Source organism: Thamnophis sirtalis, unplaced genomic scaffold (assembly GCF_051295495.1).
Source record: "Thamnophis sirtalis isolate CommonGarterSnake01/CBP01778 unplaced genomic scaffold, rThaSir2_p1.2 scaffold_15, whole genome shotgun sequence".
In the NCBI taxonomy this organism is placed as follows: domain Eukaryota; kingdom Metazoa; phylum Chordata; class Lepidosauria; order Squamata; family Natricidae; genus Thamnophis; species Thamnophis sirtalis.
The window spans coordinates 14,844,396-14,861,110 of NW_028261395.1; the positions used below are offsets into that span (position 1 = coordinate 14,844,396).

At 39.3% G+C, this 16,715-nt stretch overlaps 1 protein-coding gene across 1 annotated transcript in view; it reads right to left on the minus strand.

The window, feature by feature from the left end:
• LOC148042497 (vomeronasal type-2 receptor 26-like) overlaps nucleotides 1–14,816 on the minus strand; it is a 78,478-nt gene extending 63,662 nt beyond the window's left edge. The window contains exons 1-4 of the mRNA XM_087701906.1: nucleotides 14,608–14,816; nucleotides 11,915–11,943; nucleotides 4,289–4,566; nucleotides 1,583–2,377 (exon numbers count right to left, since the gene is read on the minus strand). Of these exons, the coding sequence (XP_087558032.1) occupies nucleotides 1,583–2,377; nucleotides 4,289–4,566; nucleotides 11,915–11,943; nucleotides 14,608–14,816 (1,311 nt within the window). The remainder of the gene's footprint in view (nucleotides 1–1,582; nucleotides 2,378–4,288; nucleotides 4,567–11,914; nucleotides 11,944–14,607) is intronic.
• Nucleotides 14,817–16,715: the final 1,899 nt, after the last annotated feature.

The following is a 16,715-nucleotide window of genomic DNA, read 5'->3' on the forward strand; positions in this document are numbered from 1 at the left end:
CTCAAAGGGCCAGTAGCAGGAAACACTATGACGACTCATAGTGGCCAGATGGGTATGGCTGGGTAGGTGTGGCTGTATCAATATTACCCATTGGGTGTGGCCAGTGGTGGGTTTCAAAATTGTTTAGGACCTCTTCTGTAGGTGTGGCCTGCTTTATGGGAGTGGCTTGGCAGTCATGTGACCGGGTGGGAGTAGCCAACTTGTAAAATGTGAAACTCACTTAACAACGCTCTTGCTTAGCAACCAAAATGTTGGCTCAGAAACTCTGGCATTTGAAGCACTCAAGTCTTAAAGCTGTCTAGTTACAAGACCCTTGCCACCCCTAACCCTTTAGAAAAAAAAACCAGGGGTGTTCAAACTTGACAGCTTTAAGACTTGTGGATTTCAACTCCCAGAATTCCTCCTTTTGCTCTTCATCTTGATGATGTGCGGACGGGCGGGGGGAGGCTGCTGGAACCGGTTCTAAAAGGCACTGAAGATTTGTGGAAGCTCTTCCATAGAAGAGGTTAGAACTGGCAGGAACCCACCCCTGGGCTGCCGTGGCTGTCTCGGGGCAGCTGGGTCAGGATGGAATACATTGCACCAGCTAACTTGACGTGGGGACAGTTTGGTGCCCCACAAGCTCCTCACCTCCCCAAACTGCTGGCAGCCAAGCACATGCATGCGCATGCACACACACACACATGTGCAGCCTCATGCACATACACCACTTTCCAAGTGTGGGGACTTTTATGCAAAGAGGAAAGAGAGGGCCTTCTCCCCAAGCCAGGCATGATTGTCAGTTTGTAAACTCCGATGTGGATAAAAGTCTCCAAGTTTGGAATGGTGTGTGTGTGTGTGTGCGCGCGCACAGCTCACCCAAAGGAGAGGTTCTTCTCCTCATCCCAGACATCCTTGGCATTTGGGAGGCAAAGGACGATGTTTCTGCACGTGGAAGCACAGAGGAGAAAGTTTCTGCCTGTGGGCTATGGGGCCTGTGAGCAAGCCATAGAAGTGGCAGAACTGCTGGGGTTCTACATTCTGTGGGGAGCATGGCAGCGTGGCAGCTACCTGATGCCAGAGCATGGTCAGCCTGGGGGTCAAGAAAGTGCTCATCACATGTCAACTGCATGCAGATGGAAGCAGGGCAGGGGACGGTTGGGGCTGGTCCCTCACTGTATCTCAGATGGCTCCACAGGCCAGATCTAACCACATTGTGGGCCTTGAGTTTGACATGTCTGTCTTAAGGCAAAGACTGAGCAGCCATCAGTCAGAGAAGCTTCAACTGGGATTCCTACAGAGAGGAGGGGGTTGGGCTAGATGGTCAAAGAGTCTCCTCCAAATTTATAAAGGTAACATTGCATGATGCTGATCACAAAACCATACATACAGGGATTTATTTAAAAATGCATAACAGCCTTGTTGGATATGAAAATTTATCTGCCATGGTGTTTATTCTTTGGAGCATTACGGTATCCCCTCAGCAATTAGATTGGCCAAATCTCTCCAACCTTAGTAGCATCAGTAGGTTGAGTTGATTCCCCTCCTTCTTCTCAGGATTCCTTCTCCAAAAGAACTCAGATCCATATCAGCACCCCCATACCTGCCATGGCTGCAGCCTTGGAGACCCCAAGATCTTTTCCCCCTCCTTCCTTCTCCTCCTTGATCTGGAAGAATAGGCAGTATTCAAGGCCTGGGCCAGAGTCTTCATGATACTGTAATTTTCGTAGATACTTGTGAACCTTCTTCTGTTCCTTTTCTCCTGGGTCTCCAGTGGGGCTTTCTGAATGCATCTTCTGCGGCCTTTGACAGAAAAGACAGGCTTTGAAAGAGAACAGTGAAAATAATGGTCTTCAAACTGATCTTCCACAAAGAAATGGGGTTCAAAGGCATCATCTTTTGGGCTTTCTTTTTCAAAAATACCAAAGTTCCAAATACTATGGATGTATTTGAGAAGTCTGTGCTTTTTTATTGAATACAGTTGAAAATTTGTGAGGATCCAGACTTTCCCTTCAATGGGTCCTGGCAAACGCAGAATTGCTAAATGGAAAGGAAGGATTCTGACCTTAATGGAATCAAGTTCCAGGAAGTGAACAAAGACATTGACTTGTCTCCACTTAGAGAGGGAATCCCTGAGGGCTGCTGTATGTCCAGTTGTTGAGAATTGTTGTGATATAACCACACAAATTCCATTCCTGACAAGCATAGGAGTAAAAATCCTCATGAAATTCTCTCCCTTCTCCGTGTCTGAAGCAAAGAGGCCAATCAGCGTCCATCTGAAATGGAGGAGCAGTTGGACAATTGCTGGGTACTGGATCCCTTCTTTGGGGTACATGTGGTGGAAAAAGGGGAATTTCCTTTTATCACTCAGAGCCTCTGAAACAATGTTATCTCTGAACTGGAAAAATACAATGAGGAATGTTGTAATTGGATCAGGCCCAAAAAATTAGCTTTAAATTAATCCAACTTCATTTGGATGCACATATTAGAACAGTTTGTTTAGCCATCATTTAAAATATTAAGAGAATATTAACAAGACTGTATAAAAATGGAATATAAGAAAAAAATAAAGTAAAAAAGAATAACATTAAAAATGCAAATCATATTGTTGTACCACCCCTACATGTTATCACACTTTGACTTACATGTGCAAATCTCAAATGAAGTGTTTTATTCAAATAAAGGGCCATGCTGAATGTTATTTTTGAAGATTGCAACGTTTTTCTCTGCTTCAGTAGCCCAGATTCTTTGTGGAAGCATCTTTTTACCTTCTCCAGCTATACAAGAGACAGGGAGACCACAGCTCAGTGGTGGGTTGCAGGCAGTATGCCCCGGTACGGGCATACCGGAGCCTGGCTGGAGCACCGGGTACAGCTCCAGTACAGTGTTCTGGAAGCCCCCCCCCCCCAGCTCCTTATCTTTATTTGAGCTCTTCAGCACTTCCATGCACACGCACAGAGTGCACAGACCCTGCGTGACACTACGCCGAGCAGCTAGAGTGTCACGGAGGCTTGCAGAGGTGTCACAAGAGGTAAGTACGCATGCGCGTGTGCGCGCATGCTGTGTGCAGGCCCCCATTGCAAACGTACTGGTTGCAGCGGAATCCAGAACTCACCACTACTTCAGCTCCTAATAGAATTTATACCATCCAAGATTGGTCTTTAAGTGAAATTTGTCTGTTCTGATAGATACAATTTTGGGAGTCTGCCAGTTTCCATAGCTTTAATTTTAAACCAATACTAATACAGCCTGATTTTAGTTTAAGCACTAGATTCATTCATGTCCTTCCTCTAAATGAGCTCCTTTGATGATGAGGGATGCAAGATTCAGTCTCAGAGAAAACTTCCCCAAGTAAGCAAAGGTGTTAATTTGCTCTATTGCTCACCATTGAATAGCCATCTGTGGCTATGATGTCATTTTCCAAGACCAAAACTTTGGACTTTGATTTATTAATGATCAGAGAATTATGACAACATGATCAAAGACTCTTTCACAGCCTACACAATCCAACATGTGATAGTAATCTCATGTTATCAGTGTAAGTCAGGGTGTTCCAATATGCATTTAGCACATTAGACATGAAGACTTCAGGATCCTTCCTTAGTGCAGGTGAGTCATTAATATTTAGACTGAATAACAAGGGTTCAAATATGCACCTTTCGCTCCCCCCACCCTGGTAGGTATCCATCTTTCTTTTCAGGGCTCCATTGAGCTCAAATCTCCCTCGCAAACAAGGGCTTGGAGAAAAGGCTGGGATCAGGGCCTACAGGCTGAGCTCCATTTTGAGGGCAATCAATTTCCTCCATAACATTTCACCATTTATTGTGTCAAATGCTGCACTAATATATATAAAGCCAGCAAAAAGTGGTTTATCTGACTGACATATTTTGTAATTATTTCAAGACAATTTTTGTCAATATTAAATTATTAATTTATTATACAAATTTATATAACTCTCCCTAAAATGTTCTTGTTCTTCTGCCCTGTCTTCTTTTTCTACCCACTCTCAAATTTACTTAAGAGAAATGTGACATATATGTGCGCCTAACTGTAATTGCCAATAGAGGGTCCTACAATGAGGGATGTTTTTTGAATAGCGGAATAACTGGTAGAAACTCTTCTCCTGGGACCTTATTGCTCTTCAGGCCTTTTACGATGAATTTGAACATGAATATAATAGGAAAAAAATAGTTAACATACTTGCTAGTATGGAGAAAAACACCTCCTGAATTTCGTGGAGAAGATATTGGACCTCGTCCCCCACCCACCCCACCACTCACTTTACCAGTTAGAGAAAACACACACAAACCCATGGGACTTTGTAGGTGTCTGCTATTGTTGACACCTGGATGGAGATGTCCCTGTCAGCTGCATCAAGAAGAGCCAAGAGGTTGTCCTTCCTTCCACAGCCGTAGTTGGGGACATTGGCTTCTCCAGTGGAGAGAATGTCCAGCAAGGCATCTGAAGTGCGTAAAGGGCTCAAGTGGTTGTCATGGATGTTGTAGCCAAGTGTGAGATTGTGCAGGAGCTGGGAATTCTTGTTCACCACTTGAAAGATGAAAATTAATTGTAAGGTGTATAAAAAATCTAAAGAAAGTATACTGTAGAAAAATGTTCAAATTATTATCAAGAGTAACAAAATATGCTTTTTTTAAAAAATGTAAACCTCTTTCTGATCAATTATAAAAATACTGCAATAGGCTGGTCTGAGGCAACTACAACTGTTGCATATCACTATTTTAAACAAAAGTCAGAATTCAAGTGATGAACTCAGGATTGAAGTGGGAAAGGAAAATAATCTAGAATTCTTTCAGGGTTTTTTCAGCCTCGTCTTTGGATCTGAGTCTCTTCCATGGTAAGAGGAAAGCCATGGAAATTGAAATTATTCAGGAAAATCATGCAAGATAGAAATAAATGAAATAATTGCGTGACAAATTTTGGGTATACTATAGAATTGGCAGAAAGGGGAAAAAACGGGAAACACAGTATAAATTAACGATGGCAACAGCATACAGAGAACACATTTAAGATGTTCTACAGATGGCATCTCCCACTGGCAAGAATTGCAAAAATGTTCCCGGAGTGTGCACCTATATGTTGGAAGTGCAAGCAACAACATGGAATGGTACTATCATACATGATGGACCTGCACATCTGCATAAAAATATTGGAATAAAATAAAAGACTTGCTGGAAGAGATCACCACACCCAAAATTGAGCTAAAACCAGAATTATTTCTGCTAGGAATTATAAAGGGAAATTACGAGAAAAGTATTAGATATTTAATGTTACATATAACCACTGAAACGAGAATTTTATTTGGGCAAAATTGGAAAAATAAATACATACCTAAATACATACATAAATACATTACTACTGCAATGCGCTCTACATGGGGCAGCCCTTGAAGAGTATTCGGAGACTTCAACTTGTCCAGAATGCAGCCGCGCGAGCGATCGTGGGTGCACCTCGGTACACCCACATTACACCTATCCTCCATGAGCTGCACTGGTTACCAATCAGTCTCCGGATACGCTTCAAGGTGCTAGTCGTAACTTATAAAGCCCTTCATGATATTGGATCTGGGTACTTGAGAGACCGCCTGCTGCCAATTACCTCCCACAGACCCATTAGATCTCACAGGGTTTGCCTCCTCCGGGTGCCATCTACCAGCCAATGCCACCTGGCTATTACCAGGGGGAGGGCCTTCTCTGTGGCAGCTCCGGCCCTCTGGAATGAACTCCCCGCAGGGATTCGGACCCTCACCTCTCTCCAGGCCTTCTGAAAAGCCGTCAAAACCTGGCTTTGCCAGCAGGCCTGGGGGTGATGAGTTCCCTCCCCTCTCGACATGTATGGTTGTGCGACTGTTGTCCACTTTTATTATTTGTATTTTGTCTTTTATGTTCCCCCCTTTTTTCCCCCTTTGAATTGTTCGCTGCCCTGAGTCCTCCCGGAGAAGGGCAGCATACAAATAATAAAATACCAATACCAATACCAACAGAAGAATATATAATTAAAAAAATATTGGAATTTGCCGAGATGGATAGGCTTACAAAAGAATTAAAAGACGAAAAAGAATCTGAATATTATTTAGTATGGGACTTATGGTATAATTAGCTAGAGGAAAGAGAGAGAAAAGTAGGAAAGCAAAAAAGAAAAGAAGAAAGATCAACAAATCACAAAATAATTACAAAACCAGAAAATGAATAAAAGATAGAAATATAAAATAGACTGTAGCAAATAAACAAGAAGAAATGGATATAAGATGATTTAAAAGTATATAAAGGTTGTTATATATAGAATGAAGAGAAAAGATATATGAAATAAAATATGTATATATACCGTATTTTTCGCAGTATAAGACGCACCAGAGTATAACACGCACCAAGGTGGGGTTTCCGGTAGTGACGTCGGGACAAGTGTGGGGAAGAAGATCAAGGTTCTGATTTCTTATCTCAATCTACTCATTTGGAGGACCCCTGTGGGGGTACGCTGAGAAATACATGGGGGAGTAGGGAAACCCTAGGAGTAACGAGGCAGAGGGCAACTGCCTGCTACAGCGTGGGGATACTTTTTTAATCCAGCATGCAAGAGTCTGCCTTGTTTCAGTGGTGAACCTGAAGTTTCGACAAACTATCTTAAAGGGGAAAGAAGAATTTAACCAACTTGTTGTGTCATTGAGAGGATTAGTGGATCGGCTTGCAAGTGGAAACAGCAGTGAGCATTGGCAGAAAAGGAAGATCGCAGAGGAGAACGGGCAAAGCAATGAGTCTCTAGAGATTAGGCGAGAGTCCTATAACCAAGCAGCCACTTGTAGGAGCGAGAGTGGCAGCTTTTAGAGGCAAATACCAGCCCAAAAGAACTAATTGGTGTAAGTGAGCGATCGGAAGGGAAACAACAAGAAAGAGCATGAACTGACTCTCATACAGACTCAAGTGGAGGAAAAGAAACTGAGAAAGAAGGAGGACTTGGAGAGCTGTGGTGTGCTTGGGGGCGGCAGCTGACGGATAGCAGTTAGGAAAAAGAAGAGGACAACGAAGTGGAAGGGGAAGAGGCTGATGCAACAGCTGTGCTGAAACTATCTAGAACTGTTTAGAGCAGACAATTTTGCAAACACTGAAAAGAAAAGTAATTCAACCCAGAACTTTAAAAAATGTAAAAGAAAAGGTGTTGAATGAATTGACTGCATTAATAGTTTGGTGAAATACTTATTAAAAGATATACCTAAGAAAAATTTGTAGGTTATGATAAATAGAATTTAAACAATTAAGTTACAATTATATACAATATTTATATATAATATTTACAATACCTATAAACAAGTACTCAAATCTATATTTATATTTATTAACAAGTAAATGGAAAGCTTGTGGATATCTATCTATCTATCTATCTATCTATCTATCTATCATCTCTCTCTCTCTCTCTCTCTCTCTCTCTCTCTCTCTCTCTCTCTCTCTCTCTCTCTCTCTCTCTCTCTCTCTATCTATCTATCTATCTATCTATCTATCTATCTATATATATATATATATATATATATATGTCTGTAGTTATAAATGTCTATTTGAATTAATTGCAGTAATTACATTAAGGATATAATGAAATAATTGCACTTTTAAGATATAGCACTGTTGGTATAAATGGGTATTGAGGCTTCCTCTCTCTGTGTTTCTCTTTCTCTCTTTACTTTTCCCTTCTTATTATTACCGGTTGTTATTGAATAATTTAGAGATATATATAGACATTATTTAAATTTCTTATACTGCTTTAGGACTACTGTTTGTGGATTAATATAGATAGAATAAGCTAAATTAAGGAATTATTTTTAAAAAAACATTCTTTTTTGGAGTAATTAAAAAAACCAGCAAAACAAATATATTATATTATCAGTCATACCTAGTAATACCTAGTGAAACAGTGTATAGCCTATTAGTAGCAAATTTGGGATTGTGATCAAAAGAGAAAAAAAGAATATTGATAGATTTAAAAAAGATAAGTTGAAATAAAAACAACAGTCGAGAAATTGGATGTTACTTTGGGACAACATATATAATATATTAAAAGAACAAGATAAAATTTTAAAAGAGATGTTGGATATCACAACAACATCACTGAAAGCTGGGAAAAAGACAACTGTAAATCCAGCAACAACAGTATTGACTGCTTCTCCAGCATTCCAAAGGTCAACAGAAGGAATGGCTACAATGGAAAAACAAAATACAGCGTCGAATATCCAAAATGTGCAGGTAGCATTGCTAACCATCCAAGAAACTATGACTAAGCTCCAAGAAGCAGTAACTAAAAACCACAGTGAATTGAAAATGGATATGAATGAGTGAAATGAAAAATGAAGTTAAAAATGACACACAGAAATTAGACGATAAAATGGGAATAATACAACAAACGCTGGAAAAAAATGAACAGTCAATAAAAGTGGTAGAAAAAAGAACAGAACAAACAGAAGAAATTAGAGCTAGTTGAACAGCAGATGAAAACATCGAGCAAAAACTTAGAAGACTCCCTCGTCCATCTGGAAATGGATTGTGCAGCATTTTATCTCCGATTCCAGAACATAACAGAGACAAAAGAGGAAGATCTACAAATGATAATGGCGGGATTAATAGCAGAGATGTTACAAAGAGACAAGCATGAAATTCTAAATGATTTGGACAATATATACAGGGTAAGCACCAATTATGCCAGAAGACACCGACTGCCTAGAGAAAAGTGAGAGATATAATTTATAGAATAACAAGAGATGAACCGATGGTGTACAAAGGAAAAGAAATACAAACCCTGAAACAAATTCCATGAAGAGTGAGGGAGCAATGGAGAGACTATCGATTTCTGGTGACACAACTGATTAAATGAGATATACTATTTAGGTGGTTGGTACCTGAAGGATGCTGGTAACTTAGCAGGAGAAAAGGATTAAAGTTGATAATTTGAAGAAGGCACAGGATTTATATGAGCAACTAGTAGGCCCGGAAGAGGAACGGAGGAGTTGGAATCTAGAAGCCAGGAAGAACAACAGAGAATAAAGGAAGAACAAGGAAAAAGTAGGCAGGAGGAGAAAGAGCGACAGAGAGAAGAGGAAGTGAGACCAAAAACAAGGAGTCAAAAAAGAAATTAGAGTTAATTAAAAAAGAAAGACAGGCAGAGAATTAGGGGGATGGAAGAGGAAATTCAATTATTGTCAGTAAATATTAACAGTTTAAATTCACCAACAAAAAGAAAGCGTATCTGGGCAAAATTAACAAAACAAAAGGCAGATATAATATGCTTACAGGAAACACACGTTAAAAAACAAGATATAAAATACCTGGAATATCCTAAATTAGGAAAATTATATATAGCATCAGCAGAAGAAAAGAGAAAGGGGATAGTGATATATGTTAAAGGTGGGATAAAGACAATTTTAATTTATGCAGAACCAAAGGGAAGAATATTAATGATAGAGATATAGATAAACCAAAAATAGGTATTATTGGTAGCAATATATGCACCTAATGAAAATCAGAAGGTCTTTTATAAAAAAATAAACGAAAAAAATAGAGAAATTGGAGTGAGGAATATCTGTATAATAAGAGATGATAATGCCATAGTGGACAGTAAAAAAGACTATGTAAATGACAAAAAAAAACTAAAAATAAAAAGAAAGTATTACCAATAACTTGCTTTGAGATGATGGAGGAGCTAAATTTGATTGATATTTGGAGAAAAATGGAACCAGGAAAAAAAAGCAATTTACCTTTTACTCCAATCCACATCAATCCTGGTCACAGATTGATATGGCATGGATGAATGGGGAAATTGGGGCAGAAATATTACTAAATATGTGGGCAAATCATAACCCTATTAAAATAAGTTGGAAAAGTAAAAAAAAATAGATGAAGATGGATGTTAAATTTGCAAATATTAAAAGAAAAAATATATATTCAAAAATGTAGAAATGATTTGGAGTTATTCCTTAAGGAAAATACAAAAGAACAGACATCTATACAAAATCTATAGGACACCACAAAAGCTTATTCCCTCAGAATTATTATAGCGTATTCAGCAAAAAGAAACAAATATGGGCACAACAGAAAATACTAGAGGAGGAAATTAAAAATTTAGAAATAAAATTACTAAATAAGCCACAGAATGACAAAATTAGGAAGGATTGGATGTTAGCAAAACATAAATTAAATATGTTAGACCAGGAAAAAATGGTAAAGGACCTAAAATTAACAAAACAAAACTCCTTTGAGCAAGCAAATAAACTGAGGAGGTGATTGTCATATACATTGAGAAAAGGGAGAGAAAAGAGATTAATATATCAACTTCAAGAGGAAAATGGTGAATTACAACGTACAATGAAAGGGAAGAAAAAGATTGCCTATAAATATTTTGAGAATCTGTATAAAGAGGATCAAGTAGATGGAAAACAAATAAAGGAATATCTGAATGGAGAAGAAAGCCCATCAATAACAGAGGACATAAAATAAATGTTGTCAAAGGAAATAATAAGATTAGAATTGAAACAGGCGATCCAAAAACAGAAAAATAATAAAACACCAGCCCCAGGCAGATTTCCAACAGAATGGTATAAAACAGTGATGGCGAACCTATGACACGCGTGTCAGTGCTGACACGCGTAGCCATTTGGGGTGACACGCACAGGATTTAATGTGATTCATCCTCGGCTCCTGCACGGCCGTCGAGGATGAAAGAATCTGTGCTGGAGGAACAGGGGGGGCGGGACGTGTGATCTCCCCCGCCCACACTCACTCACTTACTGTATCGCCGCAGCCCCTTTCTGAGCGCAGGGGCTGCTGGTAAGGCGTGTGTGCCGTGCGCACACACGTCATCAGCGCGGCGAGGGAGGACCCGCAGGAGAGGAGCGCGGAAACAGTGCGCGCCTCTCTCCAGTCAGGCCGGCACAGAGAGTCTACTCCTGGGACTGTCGGTTACGACCGCACCACAGCAGGGAACAGCGGAGTGCCAACGGGAACTGTGAGCGCCATTAGCAGCAACTATTGGGGTGCCATGGACTTGTAATTACCCACAATAACTGAGATAAGTGAGGGGGAGGTTGTGTTAGCTTGTTAGGCTAGTTAACCCCTAATTGGCTATCTATAATTCTATCTGCTGTCACTGGCCCACTGATGGAGCACCCAAAAAATAAAAAACAAAGGTTAAGTAAAGGGAGTGGTAGTGGCAGTGGTAGTGGCCAACCCTTTCAAGAGACATGAAGCAAGATGTATGGCATTATAGAAAAAAATGGTAGATCATTTTGCGTTCTATGTACTGAAACGGTAGTAAGCAGAACGTGGAATATAAATAGACATTTTGAAACTAATCATTCCCAGCTCTTGGAAAAAAGTGAGGATGAAAGGAGGGAATACATTTCCAGGAAGCTACACCTTTATAAGAGCCAATCTAACTCCATCCTTAAATTTATGAAAGGCTCCACAGCCGACTCCACAGCCCTGGTTCATGGCACCCCAAACAAGTTCAATAATATCAAGGGCAACATACGAAATCGACTGATGAACAAAGAAGTTACTAAGCAGGTATGTTAAATAATTTGTTTTTGGTTTATTAAATACAATTATATATTGCAATTATACATTTTTGTAGTTTAAACTATAAATTGCGCAAAATTATGTTTTTGTCGAAGTGACACACAACGCAAGTTATGCTCGATTTTTTGCCGATTTTTGACACACCACACCAAAAAGGTTGCCCATCACTGGTATAAAATATTAGATGAACTGAATGACTTGATAGAACCCTTGATGTTGGAGATGTATAAGGTATTGATGAAAGCAAAAATCCCAGATTCATGGAGGGAATTTACATTAATATTTAAAGAAGATGCAGATAAAAAACAAATCCAAAATTATAGGCCAATCTCATGGCTGAATGCCGATTATCAAATATTCACAACAATAATAGCAGAGAGATGGGAAAAAAAAACTACTAAATGACTATATACATCCAGACCAAAACGGATTTCTCCCAACAAGGCAAATTAGGAATAAAACCAGAATAATAGCCAATATCTTAGAGTACTATGAGGTGCATGCACAGAAACAAGTGGCACTTGTTTTTCTGGATGCACAGAAGGCATTCGATAATTTAAATTTGGAATTCATGATACAACAAATTAAGAATATGAAATTGGGGGACAATTTGAAAGACGAATAGAAACGATATACTCTACCAAAGGGCAAATATATTATTAAATGGGGAAAGTACAGACACCTTCAAAATAATGAAAGAAGTAAGGCAAGGCTGCCCACTATAACCTCTGCTCTTTTTCCTGGCGCTTGAAAGTCTGCTAATAAGAATTAGATGAAATTCGGAGATAAGAGGAACTAAAATTAAAAGAGAGTAGTATAAAATTCAGGTCTTTGCAGACGATTAGGGATTCATTATAGAAGATCCGCTAGAAACAGGAAGTAGTTTAATTCAAGAATTAGAAAAATATGGAGACGTAGCAGGGTTAAAGATCAATAGAGAAAAGACTAAAATGATAACTAAAAATTTGAAGAAAGAACAAAATAAAGAATTAAAAAGGGTAATAGGACTGCAAGTGACAAAAAAGTTAAATATCTTGTAATATGGCTAATTGCAAAGTGCTCAACTATAAAAGAAAATAATTATACAAAATTAGTACAACAAATAAAAAAAGATCTAGAATTATGTGGGAAGCTACAATTGTCATTATTAGGCAAAATAGCTGTGATAAAAATGAATGTATTAACAAGACTTCTATATTTATTTCAAACAATACCGATAAAATGAGAGAAAAAGTTTTTTTATTGAATTGAATAAGATTATATTAAAATGTATATGGCAAGGGAAGAAAGCCAAGATAAAATTGGAAGCTTTACAGGATGACAGAAGCAGAGGTGGTATGGGACTCCCTGACTGGGAGCTTTATTATAAAGCAGCCGTGTTAACGTGGATCAGGGATTGGATAAATTTAAAATAAAATAAAAGAATATTAACACTAGAGGGCCACGATCTGCCAAAGGGATGGCATTTCTTCTTATGGGAAGAGGGAAAAAAGAAACAAAAATATTTTCATATATTACAGGTTTGGAATAAAATTAGAGAAAAACACTACATGAAAATGCCAACATGGCTTTCCACTATGGAAGCCATGACACATCCCAATACACTAGATCTATCGAAAATGGTTAGAAACAGTGAAATTTTAGACATTCAGAGGAATTTGAAAACAAATCAGGAATTAAAGGAGCAAAATATAAAAATAGATTGGTACAATCGAGATACAATAAAGATGCAAAAGAATATGAAATATTTCCTGACAGTTAGAACAATTTCCTGACAGAAATTTCCTGACAGTCAGAACAATTAATCAGTGGAACAGCTTGCCTCCAGATGTTATGAATGCCCCAACACTGGAAGTCTTTAAGAAGATGTTGGATAGCCATTTGTCTGGAACGGTTTAGGGTTTCCTGCCTAGGCAGGGGGTTGGACTAGAAGACCTCCAAGGTCCCTTCCAATTCTGTTATTGTATTGTATTGTATATATGGTGGACATGCCCGGAAACTCAAAAATATTGGATGAAAATTTGGAAAGGCGTACAACAAATTACAGAGGAACAAATAGAATACAAACCCGAACTCTTTCTGCTGGGAATAACCAAGAGGAAATATAGAAAATTAAATACATACTAATACATGTTCTGACTGCAGCTAGAATAACGTTTGCCCAATGTTGGAAACAAAGTAATATTCAACCAGACGAATTAGTGATTCATAAAATCTTGGATTGTGCAGAAATGGACAAGTTAACACTAAAATTAAAAACAAAGAAGTCTGAATATTATGAAATGTGGGATAATTGGTGCAAATGATTGCAAAACAGGAATAAAATTAATTCAGCCAAGAAACAATAGATAAATGTATATAAATACAGAAGCAAAATAAGATTGATATGTACAGGTATGATGATATAACAATGTTGATGTGATGATTGTAAGATGTTATGGAAAAGAAAAAAACAATAAAAATCTGCTGGGGAAAAAAAAGATGCACCAAGGTTTTGAATTTAAAAAAAAGTTTTTGAACTCTGCAAGCCTCCCAAAAATGGCCCATTTTTCACAAAAATGTGCCCTTTTTTTAAAAAAAAAGAGAGGCATGAATAGCCTTTAAGAAGCTTATAAAGTGCTCCTGGGGACTGCGGGGGGCAAAATTGAGCAAAGAAATGGCCCCTTTTTTGCTCATTTCTGCCCTCCCAAGCCCCCAGGAGCTCTCTGAAAGCCTCCTACAAGCTATGCACAGCCATTTTGGTGAAGTGGGCGGAGTTTCGGGAGACAGTTTCGGTGTATAAGACGCCTCTTTTTTGAGGAAAAAGGTGCATCTTATATTCTGAAAAATACTGTATATATATAAGTACAGTTATATAAGAATTACATGTACAGATAAAAGAAACACAACAGTTATGTAAAAGGTGAAATGTGTTGTAAGGATGTTATGTTTGCATAAACAAAATAAAAAGTTTAACAAAAAAAGGAATAAATGAAATAAGAAGGAAAAGAAGGAGAGAGTTAGAACTGCAAATGGAGGGGTTGCAGATCCATCACCCTGAATGACTTACGGATCAGACTGAATAGTAGGAACACTGTTGAAAGGCAACATTATAGGCGATGTTGTTTTTTCAGTTGTGACTATACCAATGAGATGGTCTCCTGGCTTGTAATAGGTCCATGGATTCTGCCCATCCTGGTGCTCCAAATTGATAGCACATTTCATTCTAAGCTTCCCAGAGACTGGCTGAGACATCAGCAGCATCAGAAGCAGGAGCAGGAGGTCCATAATTCATGGGCTGAATCAATCCCCTGACCGCTTCTAACCATGAAGAAGAGTTGGAAGAATTTAAAGCATTCTCAGAAGGTGGAAATGCCAGAGGCTTTTCTGATCCAGAGACAATCAAAGCTTCACCTGGAAAGGAGAGAAAGATAGGTTCAAGAGCACAGACCCCACCTCTCCTAAAACTTCTTCCCACATAGCTTGACCTAAGCAATTTATCCTTTTCTGATGCAAAATCCCTTCCATGTTGTTTCAATATGACATTTGCATCAAAGGTGTATAGAAATCTCAAAGGCCCAGAGGATCATAATTACAGTGAGAAGCAACTTCTCCTCTTGGGGACCTGAACTTCTTCTGGGCTCCATGTGCAGAGGAGAGGCTGGAGAAAAGCAAGTTAATGATATACCCCTGGGGTCACTGTTCTATTGTGAATTTGTGGTCCTTCCTGTCAGGATATGTCCAGAAATGATGATGCAGGAAGAGAAATCAATAAACAAAGAGGTTTGCAGCTAAGCTTGTAGAGGTGCCGACAGCATTATGGCTGGAGCAACTTGGTTTCTTGCCATGCCACCCCCCCCCCCAGAAGATGGCTTGGGGGCATGTGGTCTCCCTTTCTCTGGTGGTGTGGAGGCACTTGGGGAGGGGGACCTTTTTGACATTCCCAGTTTTTCCAAACCAAAAACCCTCCAAGTGCTTTGAAGGTGTAGCTGGGAGTGTGTTCCTGTTTTATCTGGATCCGTTGTGGTGAGACTAGTGGGTGGCCATATACATTTTCTTAAATACAATTAATAAGCATGTCCACCTTTTTTTGTTTTTTTATACATTCTAACTTCTTTAATGCAGTCCAATCCAATAATTATTTTCTGCTTTGAAATCACTCTGTGAACTCTCTATTTATTTGCACAAAACTTATCATCTAACTGAAAATGTTAAACCTATGGAGGTCTTTATGCATCAACCAACCAAGAGTGCCCTCTTACCTTCTTTTAAAGTTTAAGCTTATTTCTTCCACCCTCAACTTTCTTTCCCTTTGCATAACTATATTATCCTGTAGACTTAAAAACAATCACCTAGGCAAGGTTTTAATTATGACATCTAAAAAATAATAATTCTATCCTAACATGACTGCTGCTTTAAGAGCTATCTGTCCAATTGCCCTGGAAGGCATCTTAGTAGTAAATCACTACAACAGGTCATAAATCATAAATGTAATAATAATAATAACCATAATTATAAGAAAGAGAGAGGGGGGAGGGAGGGAGGGATGGAGGGAGAGAGGGAGGGAGGGAGAGAGGGAGGGAGGGAGAGAGAGAGAGAGACAGGAAACAATGGCCGAGTATTGAGGATCAGAAAAACAAGCCAACCACACAACTGAGGTGTCCTACACAAGGTCCTCCGGGAAGCCACTGCTATGCCCTCTCAGTGCATGTCCACCTAGAAGGTAAGCTGGGGAGTCTGAATGAGAGAGAAGAGCTGGGTCCATATCCCTGGCCCACCACTTGAATGTTCTCCCACGGAATGTCCCTCAGCTTCTACTCTCCTTGCCTAGAGACCAGATCCTGGGTGGCTCTGGGTTCAGGCTGAGGTTTCTGACCTCAGTTTTAAGATAGATCCCCTCTTGGACCTTCTTTCCAACCAGGGGTTTCCTCTGTCCAGAGGGTGGACTTTGCTCTCTCTGAAGACAGCAACATGGTCCTTTCCCCTGTTCCAAGGAGCCCCCCCCCCATTTGCCCTCTGATTCAGGTGACCCTGAGGGAACATAACTATGCTCTCTCTCAAATACAGAGCAATCCTCACACCTTTTGTGCTGCTAATAAGGGGACAAATGGGCAATTAAGCAAACAGAGAAGGGCAAAGATAACAAAAGAAAAAGCCTCCCAGGAAGGATGTAAATCTAAGTTAGGA